This window comes from Dermacentor silvarum, chromosome 1 (genome assembly GCF_013339745.2).
Source record: "Dermacentor silvarum isolate Dsil-2018 chromosome 1, BIME_Dsil_1.4, whole genome shotgun sequence".
Classification (NCBI taxonomy): domain Eukaryota; kingdom Metazoa; phylum Arthropoda; class Arachnida; order Ixodida; family Ixodidae; genus Dermacentor; species Dermacentor silvarum.
This window is the reverse complement of record NC_051154.1, coordinates 183,078,102-183,096,418: the sequence shown is the minus strand read 5'-3', so window position 1 is coordinate 183,096,418 and position 18,317 is coordinate 183,078,102. Positions and strand designations below refer to the sequence as shown.

At 45.8% G+C, this 18,317-nt stretch overlaps 1 protein-coding gene across 16 annotated transcripts in view; it reads left to right on the top strand.

The window, feature by feature from the left end:
* Positions 1-18,317, top strand: part of LOC119436503 (probable E3 ubiquitin-protein ligase HERC4) — a 335,733-nt gene that overhangs the window by 195,004 nt on the left and 122,412 nt on the right. For all 16 annotated transcript variants that reach the window (XM_049658143.1, XM_049658141.1, XM_049658148.1 and 13 more), the window contains 3 exons: positions 6,819-7,008; positions 9,548-9,597; positions 14,093-14,137. In XM_049658143.1, the coding sequence (XP_049514100.1) occupies positions 6,819-7,008; positions 9,548-9,597; positions 14,093-14,137 (285 nt within the window). The remainder of the gene's footprint in view (positions 1-6,818; positions 7,009-9,547; positions 9,598-14,092; positions 14,138-18,317) is intronic.

Here is an 18,317-nt window from a genome sequence, read left to right as displayed (position 1 = left end):
GGATGTAGGGGAAATTCAAATAAAACTGGAAGAAATCTGTACGATGGCAATTAGGATATTGTGAGAAAGGTCAATGCCGTCTTTGCATTATGATTGCTGTTCCCCCTGATGTGAGACATGTCGCCCTCACACAAGCTACTGCTCGCAGGTGTTGATGCACGCCACATATGCAGGGGTGGGACTTCTGCACCAATTGCGCCATTTTGATTCAAGCGCAAATTCCTGCACCAAATGGAGCAAATTGACTGAAATTGCGCCTCGCTGCACCAGAACGGCTTTGGCTAGTGTACTCCGGCAGTGGCTGTGAACAGCGACCAGATTTATTCTCTGCAAAAGTGTGCAGCCGTTCACATTCTGCACACCGCGGAATGTGAACACTGGACTTTTCGGTGCTTCCGGCGAGTAGCCGGCGCGTGCACGGCCACTCCCAACTGTTGTTGATGCAGTTGGAACGGCCAGGGCAGCTGTATTTAGAGTGTACTAGAATACGGTTGAGTGGGCCGAGCAGCGCAGCGTTCCCTAGCTGAGGTGCAAAACAATGAAAGGTAGGCTGAGGGTGTTTTGAGCGAACTACATATTAGGGAGGCGCGCGCTGCAGTGGGGGTCTCTGTCTCCAGGGCTGGCATAACGTAAAACTAGTCCATAGTTTAAGCGCCTATATAGGCGACGCCCGAGCCATTTTGACTTAGCATGAAGGGCTAATAGTGGATTTGGAATCAAAAGTCAGTTTCGCCCAAAAGGCAAAGCATCGATTGCAAGAGCAAATTAGTAGACAGCTATATAAAGTAGGGATAGTAGCAGTGATTCCACTCCTGCGCCAACTGCGCCAAAGTGCGCCAATTGGGATTTACTGCGCCATCCTGATTCAATCGACGAAAATTGCGCCTAACTGCGCCAAAAAGTCTCGGATTTGACGGCGTCTGTCGCCAATTGCACTACCGGGGAATTAAAACGTTCAACGTGACGATAGGGCAAGCCTTGGTTGCAACCTTAGCTGCAAACAGGAGACGAGAAAGCTCTAGCGCGTAGGTCCCAATTAAAGTCACTGGAACCTGGAAAGTACCGCAGCCCTTTTCTCTTAGCCGCCGCGCCGCCGATTGGTCAATTGCCGTCAGGTGATCACTTTCCACTATCGATGGCGGATCTAAGCCGCGCCTAAGGAGATAAGCAAACAGACATCGCTCGCACACGCCGCGTGTACGAGTCATCAACGAGGTCAGATTTTGCATTTTGTATAATTTAGTGTATATGTAACTTTCGTAGACTTAAAACAAAACGAAAGGAAATGCCCGGGTGCTGCACGTTCGGGTGCAGCAACCGCCGGGAGTCCGGGAAAGCGCTTTTCGCGATACCAGTTAAGCGGAAAGAGCAACAGCAAGCGCCGTGCTATCTCTGGCTGCACCGGATAAAGAGTGACAAGTTCACTCCCACTTGGTGAACTTGTTGATATCGCAAAGCTGAGAAGCTCCTTGCGGTATTTCATCGAACTCCCTAAATGCCATAATGTGATGTAAAAGCTTCTTCGCGCATTTGCTTTGAAGACTGCGGTTTGCCTTGAGTAAACAAAGCAAGGAGATGTTCAGAAATATGCAGAAACGAGCAAAATGTGGCTCGAAGAGCGACGGAATACGGGCGGCTGTGTCAAAATCAACAAAGTGTAGTGAGAAAACCACTGCAATGAAGTCGATCGACCTGTCAATGTTGAAAATTAAAATATAGATTTTCTCGTGTGTTGTTTAAAACAACACGAACATGACCTGGTTAATTCTGTTTTAGCATCCCTTTTCTTGTAGTGCAGTCAGGGACCGTTTATTTTTGTAGAAATAGATCTGTATGAAACATTTCGTGCGCGGTTAAATCAGTAGCCATGTTAGAAAGCGATAATATCCACGCGTGTAAATGATTTTGTGGCAAAGCTTGATACCTAGTCATCCGAAAAAAAAATCTTGTGTGACACACGAGCATCGGGATGCTTGAATGCTTCACTTTCCGAGTGCAGTAGCCGACCGATTTTCCGGACTTCGCGGGGACTGAAAAAGCGAGCAGTCCGAAAAACTCCCCCCCTCCCCCAAGAGAAAAAAGTTATGAGGCTTAAGAAAAATGTCGCAATTTCGCCCAAAAGGCGGAGCATCGATTGCGATAGCCAATTAATAGACAGCGATACGAAGTAAGGATGTTAGTTTTATCGGCCGTATAAAGTTGTAAATATGCGCCCACTAACTAAATAAGCACGGTGTCACGCGCGCACAGGTTACATGAACACATCTTGCTCGATGACTGCGGGCATATTGACCTTCGCGCTGTCTATTCTCTCGCTTCAACGCGAACGTCGGAAAAAAAAACGAAAAAAAAACGGCGCATACGAAGCTAGTGGCACTCGGCGCACGCCCTTTGTACCCATCGCAGATCGCGGGTGCACACTTCGGCCACATAGGAGATCGCTTTCAAGATACGGTGCCTGCGCAGCAGCTCCATCGGCAGCCGCAAGAGCAGAATGCAACTCCCCACCGTCTCCGCCGCCTTCTCCCCGTGCCCCGCGAGCGAACGAAGTCCGCACGCGCCTCAGGTCGCCTTCCTCTCTCGTGTGCGTGAGAATAAATTGTGGTTGCTGGCTGACCCTCGCAAGCTTTCACCCGCACACAGCGTACGGACCGAACAAAAAAAAAAAAGAAAAGCAAGTGCAGCTTTTTAGAACGTTTTGTCGGCCAAGGAAGAGCGGGCATGGCCTCGGAGATGAAGGGATAGCATGCGTCTACTGATCTTCGAGGCTATACAGGGGGGCACTGGAAGCCAAGAAATCCAATATGGCGGCCTCCAAGATCGGGTAGCGTATTTCCAATTGCTAGTAGATACAGCGCTCGACCGCTGGCGCCACGCTGCGCCGCTCGCGCGTACCATGTTTCTAGCCGCCGCCGTTCGAACGGAGGAGGCGTTGACGGAGAAAACGCTGGGCTGGTGGTGACTAGCCTGCTGTTGGGATCGGTGGTATTATAAACGCGTCATTGTTTTGATCCAAATATAATCTCACTATCAGGGAGGGAGCAATCTACCTGACTGGAGCAGTATTTTTTTATTTGGGGTGTTGTTACGCTGCGCTCCGCAACACCCCAAGGACCGCCGCTTCGCGTTGGCGCCCGGCACCACAGCTGCCGCCGTGGCACCAGGGTTCAAACGACCGCGCCGGCAAACAGAGAGGGGAAAAAAAAAAGGAAAAGCGTGATATTAAGAAAAAAATTCTAGCCAGGATGGGATTCGAACCCACGTACGTATGATCCCGAAGCGAGCGCAGTAACCACTCGGCCATATAGCAACGCTTCCGAGGCTTGCATTCGTGCGAACCATATGATTGCATTCAAGCGCCCTCGGCGAAAGAAACCATATAGAAACGCGGTACGTGCGAGCGGCGCAGCGTGGCGCCAGCGGTCAAACGCTGTATCTACTAGCAATTGGAGTGTTGCGATCGGGTAGCGTGGCTCGGAGCAAGCGATTTAGTCCGGAAAATCGAACATCGGCACCTAGATTTGTCCGAAAAATCGCTCGTGAAAATGCATTAGCTCTATGGGAATCCTGCCGGTACATCTATGAAGTCCGGAATATCCAATAAGTCCGAATTTTTGGAGTCCGAAAAATCGGTCGGCTACTGTACTTGTAATTTACATCGTATCTAGCTAAACGAAATGCGGTTTTGTTTGTGGATTTCACAGGGCCCACTGCGGCAGCCATCGTGCTGTTCTTCACTGTAGCAAGTCTAGAAAACCCTAGGAAGAGCTGCTCGTCTTTTCCGCGCAGTGTTGCCTGCGCTCGCTCCGGCGGTTGCGGTACTTTCCAAGTTCCAGGTTCCAGTGACTTTAGCAGAGCCACGCACGGCGCCGACGTGGCGTCTGCCTTGCAAGGCGGCTCGACGGCAAAGTGCGGTTTCTGCCAAGGCGCGCGGCTTCAAGGTTAATTGGCGATTCATCGGCGGACGTTATCTACTCCGGAAACGCAGCTAGTAGCTTGTTTGAAGCGCAGCATGACGTGGTTATAATAACCGCGTGCCGCCAATGTGTCCATCATTTCTGTTTCTGGATATTACCGATGACATCTGGGAAAACTAGCAATATACGAAATGATATCAATTTGTGTCTGTGTGTGTCGCATACACACAAGTGCATTTTTTTCTCCACGAGATCTGCAATAGATGGAAATGTTTACGAAGCTTCTCGTAAGAACATAAGAATTATTCAGGTAATTGAATGTAAATTGCAACTCGCTTTTTCGAAATACTTCAGGATGTGAAAAATCAGCTGCTCCAAGCTGCTCCAAAATGCCAAATTGCCTGCTCCAAAGTGCTCCAAAATGAAATTTCTGATGCTCCAAAAATTGCTCCAAATCATAAGTCCGCAGTAGCACCACTGTAGTAGTTTTATCAGCTGTATAAACTCGTAAACATTTGCTTACTAACTAAGTTAACAAGCATGGTGCCACGCGCACAAGCAAACATGAACACATCTCGCTCGATGACTTTGGAAATTCACTGTCAAAACGCTGGATTGAGGCCACTTGTAGCAGCAAGTGAATTCACCTTAGTGCTGCCTCTCGCTTCAATACAAATTAAGCGCCGAAAATACAGCGCGCACAAAGCTATTGGCACTTGCACCCTGTCCCCATCGCAGATCGCTTTCAAGATGCCCCGGGGCCCGGGCGGCCGCGCCATATGCAGTAACCGCCGGAGTAGAACGCACCCCCTCCCTTCCCTCCCCCAGGTGCCTTGCGCGTGACGCAAGACAGCGGGCTTCCTCCCTGCTTTTCTCACTTGCGCGCGCGATGTTGGGCCGCCATTGTCAGCCCACTCTCGCACGCTTTCACTCGCACATACAGCTACGGCACACTGCGATGATTTTATCGCCCCTGGACTTTATACGGAACATCACAGTGACGGCAATGGAAGAAATGCGTCTCGAGTGTTCATATAATTGATATCACAATGAAAACAGATTGGAATAGTTTTACATTATACCAGGCCAGGGTTGATTGCGGCTGTCTGGGTCTGTAGTAACATATGGTGAACCAGAAATGATGTTACTGTGTCGATTGGATTGCATAATTTGAGAAAATTTTCCGATATCATCATAAGCATCAGCGCGAGAATATATAGTTTGATCGTTGTGCCATCGATGTTTTCGGCTTTATTTACAGGAAAGCATGCGCCGGGCCGCTGCTCGACCCACTCTCCCATATTCTAGTATGCTGTAGCTACAAAGCGCGCTTCTACTACGTGATTCGTGTTGGTTTATTCTGTGTTTTGTTGAGGTATTAAAATGCGCTGCCATATTCCATATTCCATTATTCCACCAAAATTCAGATGCGCCAGCTCCATATTGCTCCAAAATGAAATTTTATCTGCTCCAAACTACTCCAAAATGCAATTTTACTTGCTCCAAAAATTGCTCCAAAATTACTTTTGGCATTCCCACCCCTGCATATGGAAGAATTCATTGAGTGTTGTATTATCGATTTTTAAGAGAAGAATATATTAACAGAAAAGGCAGAGAGGTCGGCCTGAGCTATTGCACTCTAGCCTGCTACTCTGCACTGAGGAAAAGGGCAGGGGAGCAAAAGTGTAGTGATGTATGATAGTGAGGAGAAGGGAAGGAGTGAATGCATGTTTACATTACACAATGGGCCTACTAGCGCTGCTCGTCCAGTCACGTGGCATGCAGGAACTTCAATAATGCTTTTGTTGTCTGCCTGGCAGTTTTAGTGTCAGGCCATGCTGAGAACAGTGCCCTCCAACGGTGGTTGCCTCTGGACGCTGCCTGGGAAACCATCTAGTGTCGGTTGCTCTGGCACATACGCCAGATAATCACATAGTGTTCCAGTGTTCCACATATGTTATGTGTCTGATAGTGTTCAGTTAGGGCTGTTCAAATTGATAAGGTATGGGTAGCAGTGGGTGCAAGCAAGGCTTGGATGAATCCTGTGTAGCAAAGGTGTCTGGCTTCCTGTAACCCTTGCAAGCAAACGGAATTTTGCATCAGGATCGAACACTGCATGCATGTGTCTGGGGATGTTGTCGGCATGAGCCCTGCGCATAGTATGATTATGCATGAGGAATGTGATCAGGGAGTTGGTGTGAGGTTGTGTTTAGGCAATCCACATTATAACAGAGACATGAAAGGCCCATCTTTCCTCACTCTCAGTGAGTTCATTGGCAATCATGCCACACTGATCAGGCACCCATTGAAATGTGATGATGTGGGCACATCGCTGGGTACTTTCGTGAAACTCGCAAAGTGTCAGGATGTGAATAGGGTCAGTTCTTCAAAAAGAATTCTGCTGCCTGCAGCGCTGACTTGGCATTGCAGAATACTGTTAATTTCATAGTTATGTGGGCTGTGATTAAATTGACAACCTCCCATACAGCAATCATTTCTGTAGCTGTTAATAAGAACTGCCACGTAATGCCAAATTTCGGAATAGCAAACACAGTTGTTGTGGTGGATGGTGTGACCAAACCATCAGTGTATACTTGAAGAGTCCTGCAATCCATTGAATTGGGACAGTGAAGAAACGTGGAAATTGTCCGTACCTGACGTCACACATGGCTCAAAGAGATTTTTCTCTTGTGTGAATACTGTTATAGATGCAATGCTCATGCCTACAAGTATCCACAAGTTTTACAAAGGCAGGAAAGTTCATATAAAATTTTATTTATCTCATTGTAGAGCAGTTCTTTTAAAAGCTTATTAGCTGCACATGCGGCTGTTTACATGTGCTTACTGATGGCAGTGATTATTCCAGCCATGCGTGTTAATATTAAGTTTTTGTTTGTGCAGGTGGGTGCATGTCTTGAGGAGATGGTCAAGGGCCTGGCTGCTGGCCCCTCGGACATTGAGGCTATGCGTGTCCTGCTGCTGCTGCCACTATGCCACTTTTTTAGAGACCTTAATCACTACCTGGAGACTCTTGTGGGCAAATACTGTTTGTGTGTCTCCCGCCTTAGCACACGTGCTGCTGATGTCTTAAGTAAGAGCTATAGCATCTGTGGTACCTCTTGTCTATGGTTTCTCGCTTGCGTCATGTAAATTTTATGCACTGTTTCACTTGCAAGGGATTCTATTTGGAATCATTACTTTGCAAGGACTGTTTGCAGTGCCATAAAAATGGTTTGGAGCCTAGATCCTTAACAGTCTATTTCATTTCTCATTCTTTTTGCCCTCTGTCATTGGCTTAAACTTAGCTGCATCACTGATGTCACTGGGATTGGCCACTTTGTGCACAATGGGCGATTTGAAAAGAAAATGGAAAATGAAATTGGTCATCACAAAATACGGCTCTCTGACCTCTTTTGTTTTAAATGTCATACCGAACCACTTGATTGCCTATCTTAACACTTTCGTAAATGATGTGAGGTAATTAATCTACATATAAGTAGTGAAATGAAACTACATTCCGGAGAGTTCTTGCAATTTTGAAAATATGTCAGTACAGTCGAACCCACTTATAACAATATTCAAGTGCCACGAAAATTTCATTGTTATCACCGGGTTGCATGAAAAAAAAAAAAAAAATAGGGGAATGGCAGAGCTGTTGTGAGAAAACTATGTATAATGGCGCTGAAGCCAGTACCCCTCCCCACCACCTTCCTCCATCCGGCTGCTGATTGTGTTGACTCTAACTGTTTGACTCTGCTCTGCGATCAGAGCGCGCGCTCTGATCGCGTGTAAAAAGTTGCGGCTGTCAGCGTTCAAGAATGGCACTGCTATAGTAAAACTTCGACAATTCAGATATCACAGGACCGAAAAAATGTCCGAAATAACCAAAGGTCTAATTATCGAGAGTATCAAGAAAACAACAAACAAATGCTTTCTACGTCAACACGCTTTTATATACTGAATGAATCAGCAGAATCCTGTTTCTATTTTGCACAAAAGCAGTGTGGAAGCTGCAATTGTCGTCATTTCATGGCTGATTAGCGTTCGCAGCGGCGAAGACCTCCCAGCTTCTGTCATAGCGCGGCCGCGGCGCGCATCTTCATCTGAGACACGCTTTTCACTACCGTGTGCACATCCCGATTATCTTTTCGCCCCTGTCGCCAGGTCGCCACCCATCGCGATGTAGACGGTGCTCTTCATCCTCGATAGCTTTGCACCAGTCAAACCAAAACTATGTTCTGCCACAATCGCGGCCGCTGTCAACACGATCATGGACCTTGCGGTTCTGAAGCTGCGCGGCCGACGCACGTACTGAGTCAAACCAAACCTACCGTTTGCTGCAACTGCGGGCGAAACCACGGTCGCTATCGACGCGATCATGGATGGTGATTACGCAGTCATGAAGGCACGCGGCCAACGCGGTGCCATGCACAGTGGTAAATGCAAAAATAAAGAATTTAAATGCACAAATAGACACGAAGTGTTTTGGCAATGCTGTCATTCCAGTACGATTTTCCCTGATGACCATGATGATGTGAACTCCGTCACTTCGTTTCAGTGGACGCTAACGCCATTTTGGCTATATTACGCCCACCGCCAGCCTAGCACTTTCAGCGCAGTTAGCGCGGTCCATTTGTGTTCGGAGGGGTGGAAGAGCAACGGGACAGATGCGAGCGAGGCTGGCGATGCGGAGAAGGACGCAAAACAGCGTGCGGTGGCGTGCAACTGCTCAATTTTTTTTCTTTTCAAGGAATTCGCATTCCATTCTCTTTCGGCACGGACACCCAGTAGCCAGGCTTCATCGTTATAACCGATAATGCGGCATGGGGGCATTGTAGTAAGCGGGTTATTTCACCATAGAAGACATACAAAAGTTGACAATGGAGCAGTTTCTGATTGTTATAGCCGATATATTGTTAAAACCGGGATCGTTATAAGGGGGTTCGACTGTATTCTAGTAAGCCATAGTGGTCTCCATATATCTACCAGTGATGTGTTCACTTTCCACTGCATACAAGGTAAACACGCATTTTGACTTGTAGCATTGCTGACATCACACTGTATTACAGAACGCTTTCTACACTACTTGAAAGTGCATTCTGCATGGTGAGTGCACGAGTGCCTCATGCTTAGAAGTAAATGGAGGGGGTTGTAGTTTTCAGTGAGTGTTCGCTGGTATTGTCTGTTCATTACATTGCACAGTAGTGTATCTTCTTTGCTGACTTTTTTTTTTTTCAACACCATGTGTAGGCTGCTTGCATTTCACAGAAATTGAGGTTATGCATGGATAACAGAGCTTCTAGTGCAACGTTATGCAATGCCAGAATTGGCAAGCTGGCAGCATTGAGTGTCGCCATGATTCATGTAGTGTGCGTTACATCAATTCCTTCTTTTTGTCTAACATTTTGCTCTCTGTGGACAGTCTAAAGAATGCCTTGGTTTGTGTCTTGATGTTTGGTATTGCCAATTAAGTTAGACAGCTTCATGGTTTGAATTCTCCAGTTTTCATAGCACTTGATAGCGTGAAAAACTGTTAGGACATTGTAATGTCAACTAAAAGATCTTTGGCTGAGTTTAAGTGTGGAGGTTGCACTTAAACCAACTTGGCTTATACATGTTTTTTTCTTCAGATAAATGGTGGTCCCTCTTGAGTGAAGCTCAGTTCGAAGACCTCCTGACGGTAAGGATTAATTTCACTTTCAACCTGACAATGGGCCTCTTGGATTATGCTGTCCCGGACTGTCCGCAAACCGTCTGTGGCTTCCTGTCTGACTAGCCCTGACAGAAGAGCACGTCACAGTCGTGTGATGCAGCTGTGGGGGACTGTCCGAGGATTCGTTTGTAATCACCGTGACTGGAAGTCACTCTCCTGACTGCCGTCGTCTGTTTGAAGCTACTTATTGATTAGCCCCCTGCCCAGCAAATTCATTAGTGTGGCCTATGAGATGGTGTCATATCGCTGACACAACCATAAAGCTTGCATAGTTGAATCGCGTGTTTGTGATTCATCTAATTCTGATTCATTCGAATTAGCGTGCATAGAACGTGTTTACAAAGCTCAGTTTACGTTGCGCTCTCGCCCATCATGCACCTTAGCCGCTGACGTTAAGCTAACTCATGGCCTGCAAAATTAAAACGGAATTCCCACACGGACATAAGCAAAGTCGTGCCACATTGCTGCTCATGCAAAAAGTTCCTGCCGATATCCTCAAAGCTCGTCAGACCGTCTACTAAAGGTGCGACATGTGTCTAGGACAGAGTGCACGTACACCGCCTACTAATCCTGCACGTCAAAAAGTAAACGCCGAACTTGGCAACAGAAGGGATCAACATATGTAAACAGTGATCGCCAAAGCTCCAATTGTGTACCACTCCAGCTACTGGCGTGAAATAGCCACATGCAATATACAGTGTAGACCGCTTATAACGTAAGTCGCCGGAGTCGCGAATATCCGCACTATAAGCAGTACCGCACTATAACCAAATCAACAATTTTCAAGGCCCGCACATATGCAAAGCATGTGCACCGAGCCGCCACGCGTATGCGACAGTCGAGAAATGCGGCTAGAACGTTTGCATTCAATTTACAGTCGAATCTCGTTAATTCGAAATAATTCACGCGGCGGCGCCTCTGACCGGCATTGCTCCGGCACCGCCATAGATTAAAAGCTTAGGAGAGACCCCTCAATGTCGCGCGCGAACAAACAAAAAAAAAGAGAAAAAAAAATGCGGCGGAAATTTCACCCTCTTTCAAATGGCAAGGTCGCCGATTCTGCGTTGCGCCGGAACATGCGTGTACGTGCCGAAGTCTCAGCCATGCATAGAAAATGGCAGTGAACCCTTCTTTCTCCTGTATGCTTCCTCTACTTTCTAGTCACGTGTTGACCTTGCACGCTGTGGCTACGGCGCAGAGGGAAGCAGCGGCGCTGTCCCGGGCTGGCCAACGCCCGCTTCCCAATAACGGCAGAAAAAGAAACTTCGGAGCTAGCGCCGGGCTGGCTGGAGCGGCAGCGGCCACGCACGGTGACAGACGAAAGTGAGGGAGCTACGAGGGAGGGCGAGGGGAGCCACCCAAGCGGCGGAGTTGCCGAGGCGAAATCAGCTTCCCTGCCGCCCTCCTCCCTTACATTCCACGGTCTCCCCGTGCGCCCTTCGCCGTGCTGTGCCGGCGCCGCCCGCTCCCTGAAGTTTCGTTTACTGCCATTATCGTGAAGCGAGCGTTGGCAGTTTCGTGGCCCTCGCTCACTATGCACGCCGTGAGATTTCACGACTCGCACTCAAGATTCTGGTTTCAGCCTCACTGGCTGTTCGTTCGCACCACGTGCCCTTCTCCTCCACTTCGTCTCTCTTTCTTCCTTGAGGACTCCTTGGGGCGCCCGTTTGAGGGGAGCGTTGGCCGTCTCCACTGACTTCCGTACTCCCAGGCAGCCGCACTGTAACCGGTATTTCGTTTCCCGCAACTGCACTATAAGCGATACGTGTATACACGGAGTGCTATGGGAAAATAACGGGAGTCTGAAAAGACCGCACTATTTCCGGTCCTGCACTATAAGCGGTTACGTTATAAGTGGTCGATACTGTAATATGCTTCCTCGCACACCAGTTTCACTCAGATGAAAAGTGAAATCCACCTGTTTACTTCGTATATAGCAATGAGCACGACATACCGTATTTACTCGCATAATGAACGCACTTCTTGTTCCTGAAAAATATGTGTAAAGGGGGGGGGGTTGTGTTCATTATGCGGGGTAAAATTTTTGTGATTTTTTTTCTTACGGCTACCTCTTAAAAAGACACAGTTTCGCCCGAAAGGCAAACCATTGATTGTGATAGCAAATGTGTAGACAGCTACACGAAGTAAGGATAATAGTTTTATTGGCCATATAAACTTGCAAAGATTTGCTAACTATGTAAATTAACAAGCATGGTGTCAGCGCGCACAGGCAAACAGGAACACATCACACTCGTTGACCGTGGGCACTCACTGTCAATGAGGAAGTGCAGAAACAACAGCAAGGGAAGTGACCTTCGTGCTGTGTATCGCTTCAACGCAAACTGAGTGGCGAGAACGGAGCACGCATAAAGGTATAAGCCGCTGTCACACCTAGACGGCCCCCGACGCGCAGATCACTTTCAAAATAAGGCGTGCTCGGCCGCTCAATGTGCAGTTACTGCGCCGCCCCCCTCGGAATATGCCGCGTTTACTCCCCACTTTCTTCCCTCAAACGCAGGAGATTGAGGTGCGATCGTCGACGCCGACGGCAACAATGTGTCTGGAGTGTCCATATAATTGCTATCGCAATAAAAGTAGGAGAAACATAGTATGATTCGGCGTCCGATACGGTGTCCAATACAACACAATCGTACCCACCGGATGCCATATCAGACGCCGTATCAGACGCCGTATCGTATCGTGTCTCCCGTACTTCACGGCAGCCTGTTCAGGGTGCGTTCATTATGCGAGGAAAATGAACAACATACTTCTTGATTGGAAAAGTGGGGCATGTGTTCATTACGCGAGTGCATTCATTATGCAAGTTAATATGGTATCTTGTGAAACGCATCAAGAAAAGCAAGCACGTGTGCCTGATCGCTGTGCTTCTCTCTTAAAAAACACGGAAGACTAAAGCTGTAGCAAGTAGATGGCTCGTGAAAAGCTCGCATGATGGCACACACAGCACTGATGTAACAGACGCGATAGCTGAGTGCACAATATTTGCTGTCTTGAATGCGCAAAGTATGTGCATTCTTTTACAACATGGCGTCAAACGCCACACGCATCTTTTTAAGACAACTGTCGTCTGCTAGCTGCTCGTGCTTGTGCCAGCAAAAGTCTGCTGACAGCTTGGATAGTCTGCGGACAGCCCGCGACTTCGGGCCATGAAAAATTAACGCGATTCTGGCAGCTCTCGGACTGGTGAACGGAGCTTCTGAAGTTTTTTGAGAAAATCGAATGCTGGACAGCAGTCCCAAACAGCCCGTCTTGAGACTGTGAGAGACTGATAATCCAAGAGGCCCAATGAAACAGCGCGAATGGCACCTGCTCTTTACCGTCGGCTCCGACTGCGGTCAACCTGTGCAATGTCAACGATGGCTACGCGCGGAGTGGTGATTGAGTCACGTGATACGCAGTTTTTTTGTCTGTCATGCACATTTGGCTTACGATAGCCCACCTGCCGTAAAGTTGGAATAGCCCTTCTGTATTTTGGAGAAAAACTGGAAAGCAAAACTTCCTATGCAATAAGATTGCCGTCAAGCACAGAGCCACATTTAAACTGAAAACCTCATTGTTATTCAGTACATTATAACGTCACTAATTCATTAGCTTCAGAGGGAAAAATACACTTTATTCTATTTAAGAGACATTCTATTTGTAAAAAAAAATATATATATATTTTCCAGACCTTTGTATACTAGAACTCAGCTGTAATCAGTGCTGGCATACTAATTTGGAGTTCCCTCTAATAAGAGCAGACTGTTCTGCATGTCTTGATTTTTATGTACCTAAGTTACTGATAGCTTGCTACATTTTTGTTATGCAATGCTAGGAGACTCTTGAGCATGTGCAGCACCATATTTTCTTGCCCAAAATTTGTAAGCAATAAATTTTCTGAATGAACATTTTCTGATATTTGATATTCGACTTGACATTCTTTATTTTTTTCCTGATTGTATTCAATATTTGATTCGAAATCTACTATTCGGTATTTGCACAACCCTACTTTTTAGGCTTGTTAATTTTTTTTCGTGTGCGCACTTCGTTGCAAGTGTTCATCATTTTAACTTTCTGTGCCCATTTTGTAACTTTTCTTTCCTTTTTTTTTTGTGTGATGGGATCGGACTGAAATATTCAAGGGGCCTTGCAACACTTTTTGAAGGAATGCAAATGCTTAAATGGCCAGGATGTTCTATTCCTTTTTTTTTTTCTTTCTTAAATTAATGTGTACAATTGGTGTCAAATCAAGCGTGAACTGAGGAGTGCGTTGCCGAAGCATAACTGAAGGTATAGTGCGCGCTGTCCTGTCATCACCATTGTGATGACTTCACCAACTTCAAATGCATTTATCGACTTCAATAAAAAGTGGTTCAGGGCCCCTTAAGGAAAGGAATGGAAGTGAACTTGAATTACATGGGACACGTCTACAAGTTTGAATGTCTTTTCTTTTGCTTTTCAGATATTTAAGGAATGTGTTGTTTATATTCTTGCCCGTCAGATGCAGGTGAGTCTTTGGACAAATAGGCTGAGATCCATTGATCACTTGTAGGTATTGTTTCAGGTTAATCTGAGGTGATAGAGTAAATAAAGCATGCAACCAATAACATACAGCCTTATGTTGTACTATGTGCATCTTCTGTATTTTGCATTCCTAATAAGACTGCTAATGAGGCTATTTAGGAGGATAATATTTATTGGACTATGGCTTGGTAGAAATGACACTGCAATCAAAGTTATCTACAGTGTTGAGTACACTGGGTATGCTGGGTAAGAACTGAGCAGGTCGGTTGGTGCTTCAAAGAGTGATTGAACTGCTGTACCTAGTCTTTTTCTGTTAGAATGTTAGTCACATTGTTGTGTAGAGAGTAAAACTAGGCAAAAATAGCAGTTGAGCATTAACATAAGAACATCAACATGAGGAAATTGTCTGAGTAATGACCTGCGACCTGCTTCAAATAAGAAGATCCAAAATGTTTAAACACAGTACAGTGCAGACAATGTTTTTTTTATCAGTAATGCATTACTAGCCGTGGCATACGAATATTTGTGTGATAATCATAATTAATTAATGTTTTCTATGTGATGTTACAGTTAATCAGTTTAAGCTAGCACCAATTTCTAGGTATTTGTGCTATAACTCTGTTAGAAATTATATTGGCATTTTACTTAGCTCTTTCTCACAAAAGCAAGGGAGGTTTTTTAGGAAAATAATAAAAGAAACGTCAATGCGTATCTCATAACTGGTGCTACTTTCAGGATTTTTATTGAGTGTGTACATGCATTGAGCAGTGACCAGGTTCACTTCTACGGTTGCGGCATGTGCCCTGAAGCCGTTAATGAAAAAGTTATTTATTTTATTATATACTGTTAACCCTCTACTGAGACTCATTACAGGGAGGGTGCAAACAATACAGAAAAACATGAGTCTACAGACAAAAAAATGCCCAGCTAACAAGAAAAAGCACAATCATTGAAAAATTCATCTAGGCATAATTCAGATTGATTTACATCATGTGGCTGTGCCACATTATTTGATAAACTATTCCCTGAGTTAATGCTACAGAAAAGAACTAAATAAATAGGTTCAAGCTAGTATTGGTTGTATAATCAAACTACAGTCAAATCTCGATAATTCGAACTCGGAGGGGCCCGAAAATTTGTTCGAAATAAAAGAAGGACTTGTTCTTGAAGTATATTCGTTCATCATAGCACGATGCACGACCGGTGCGAGGCATGAAATATCGCAGCGTGCAAGGACACGGTGAGCGAAGACCACGAAACTACTCACACCAGCCAACGCTCGCTTCCTGATAATGGCAGTAACAGGGAGCCGGCCAAGCTGCCACCACGGAAGCGCGCGCGTGTGGAGACCATCGAAGGTGAGGGAGGGCGAGGGGTGTGGAGTTGCGAGGAGAGGCGGGTTGTCGTTGACGAAGGCATTGCCACTGGTCATAATCATGTTGGTGTGCTCCCTTCTTTTGCGGCGTCGTCGCGTTCAAAAGACAAGGAAAATGAGGTACTGGGTGTCGTCTTCGCGTCCTTGCATTCAGGGTCCGTCTTGTCGTACAGAATCGATGAAAACCTTTTCATCGGGACGTCTCGGTTTAGACTCGCCATTGTAAAGAAACAATCGCGAACCATGACAGTCAAAACAAGCGTGAGTGAGACCAAACCAAGGCAACCGAAACAAGACGAGCGAGAGCTGATGCGAGCAGACGATAGGTGCGAAACAATCGGTCCAGCTGAATCAGACGTGAATACGAAAGAGTGGTTGGGCGGGTCCGCATGACGCCACTTTCCCGCGCGTACATCACTTAAGGGGCCGTTCCCATTGGTCTTTTCCGCTCGCGGCGAGCCGCGAAAAATCGGCCCAGGACCAATTCCTCTTGCGGCGCACGTTTTTTCGCTAGAGTGGCAGGGGCATTATGGTGTGACTCGGAAACAGCGACCTTGCCATTTTAGAGAGGGTGAAAGTTCCACCATGGTTTATAAATGCGTGAGCATTTTTATGCTTACCGAACGAGAAAACTGTCCGTGCGGCCCTCCTTCCGTCTCTCACGTAAGACGATCGCTTTCAAGATAGGGCCTGCAGCAGTGAGCTACTTTACCTTCGTGCAGCCTGGCGCATCAACGCAAACGAAGCGGTAAAAACACAGCGCACGCAGTTGTCAGTAGTCGGCACTCCTTGACTGCTTTGCAGATCGCTTTCAAGATACGCTTGCGCGGCCGTTCCAGAGTATGTTTGATCCTTTGATCATGGTTCGTAGAGGCTCGACACATTTCTTTTTCTCATTTTTTTTCTTCGCGCATGGCATTGAGGAGTCTCTCCTAAGCTTTTCTTCTAGGGCAGGGTCAGAGCAATGTTGGTCGGAGACACCGCCGCGTGATTCAGCGCGCTTCTGAGAGCATTGTCGGAGCGCAGTATGTTTGAATGAATAATCGAAAATGCTTGCGCGTTCGAATTACCGGGCGTTTTTGCCCATTGGAATGCACATAACTTTGACAAGACCACAGCATCAATTCAATAAAACTTGAAGTTCGTATTAAGCGTGTTCGAATTAACGAGATTCGACTGTAACTATGCATTGCTTGAGGACACTGCTTCTGCAGCCATTTCACATGTGCAACTCAATTTTTATTATCCTTGTTATACTTACTTGGAAAATCAATATATGCTTCTGCTTTCTTATCTAATGGTTTCTCGACCACTATGGTACTCTACTTTTTGGGACTACGAGTACATTTCTGTCACTGTGTCAGTTTGTTGATCTTTTGAGTACATAAAAAATGCTCTTAAATTTGCTTAATACATTCCAATTTATTTAAGACGTCTTGATGGGGGCTCCAAACTGTACTATTATATAGTTAATATATAGTATAGTATAATATAGTATAGTATTGTATAGTTGACATAGTTAAGTCTTAAATCAATTTACTGCAACGCTGCAATGAAGAAATAATAGTAAAAAAAACATGTGATAGGCTGACACATTCTCTACGTGGTGTCACCAGCCCAATTTATTCATGATTGTTATGCCTAAATACTTGAAGCTAGGTACTATCGACCAAAAAAGTTTACGGACCGAGGGATCTTACAAAAAGCTGAATACCTCCGCAGCCTCAAAATGCAGCCTCGTAATCCCATTTCCAGCCTCTACTGGTATATGCGAACAACATTGTGATGTACGGTTTTACTGGCTACTTTTAAAGGCTGCTCGGATATTTAGCGTTCTTGAGATTCCGTGGTCCGTTACCTTTTTTGGTCAATAGTACATTACCAAAAGGTTGTGTACAATGCTATAAACTACATATGCAGCACGATTTAAAAAAAGAGGAACAGCGTTACGCGAAGCAAACCTAGTGCGTGTTGTTTCCCGTACAGTGGAGTAGCCACCAGTAATTCTTTCATACTCAGATTTAATTAGGTAATTGTAATTAATTATCTAACTCGAAAAGTACTGTCCTAATTATCAAAGTGTCAATGAGAAAGCTGTAGAGCAACATGAAAAACACCCGATACAGCTTTCTGTTGCTCAATACGTGCTACATAAAAGTGGTTTACCGAGTGCGAAAGAAGCCTGCGAATACACGCAAAGTGCCTCGAGCGGCCAGTCGCGCGGCAATTCTGCGTGTATTCGTGGGCTTCTTTCACACTCGGAATAACAAATTTATGCAGCACGTATTGAGCAACAGAAAGCTGTATCGGGTGTTTTTCATGTTGCTCTACAGCTTTCTCATTGACACTTTGATAATTAGGACAGTACTTTTCGAGTTAGATAATTAATTACAATTACCTAAATAAATCTCAGTAACAAAAAAAATTTGCCTTGTTATACTTACTTCGCGGCTACTCCACTGTACTGGAAACAATATGCACTAGGTTTGCTTAGCGTAACGCCGTTCCTCTTTTTTTAAATCGTGCTGCGTTATAGCTGGGACACCCTGTATACACTCAGATGTCGTCATAAGGAAGTTGAAGGGGAGCCGAAATTACATGGTTATACCCACTGGTTATATTCGTTATTGCCCTTAACTGCAATACCAGGTGCTTTTTTGTAGCTGCACCAAATTAAAAAAGAAAATCCTGTGGTATATAGCACAATTGTAATCCTTGAACTACAAAACTCGATAAGGTTGGCATTACATCTGTGAAAAGTCAGAATGCTTAATTGAATAAATAACCT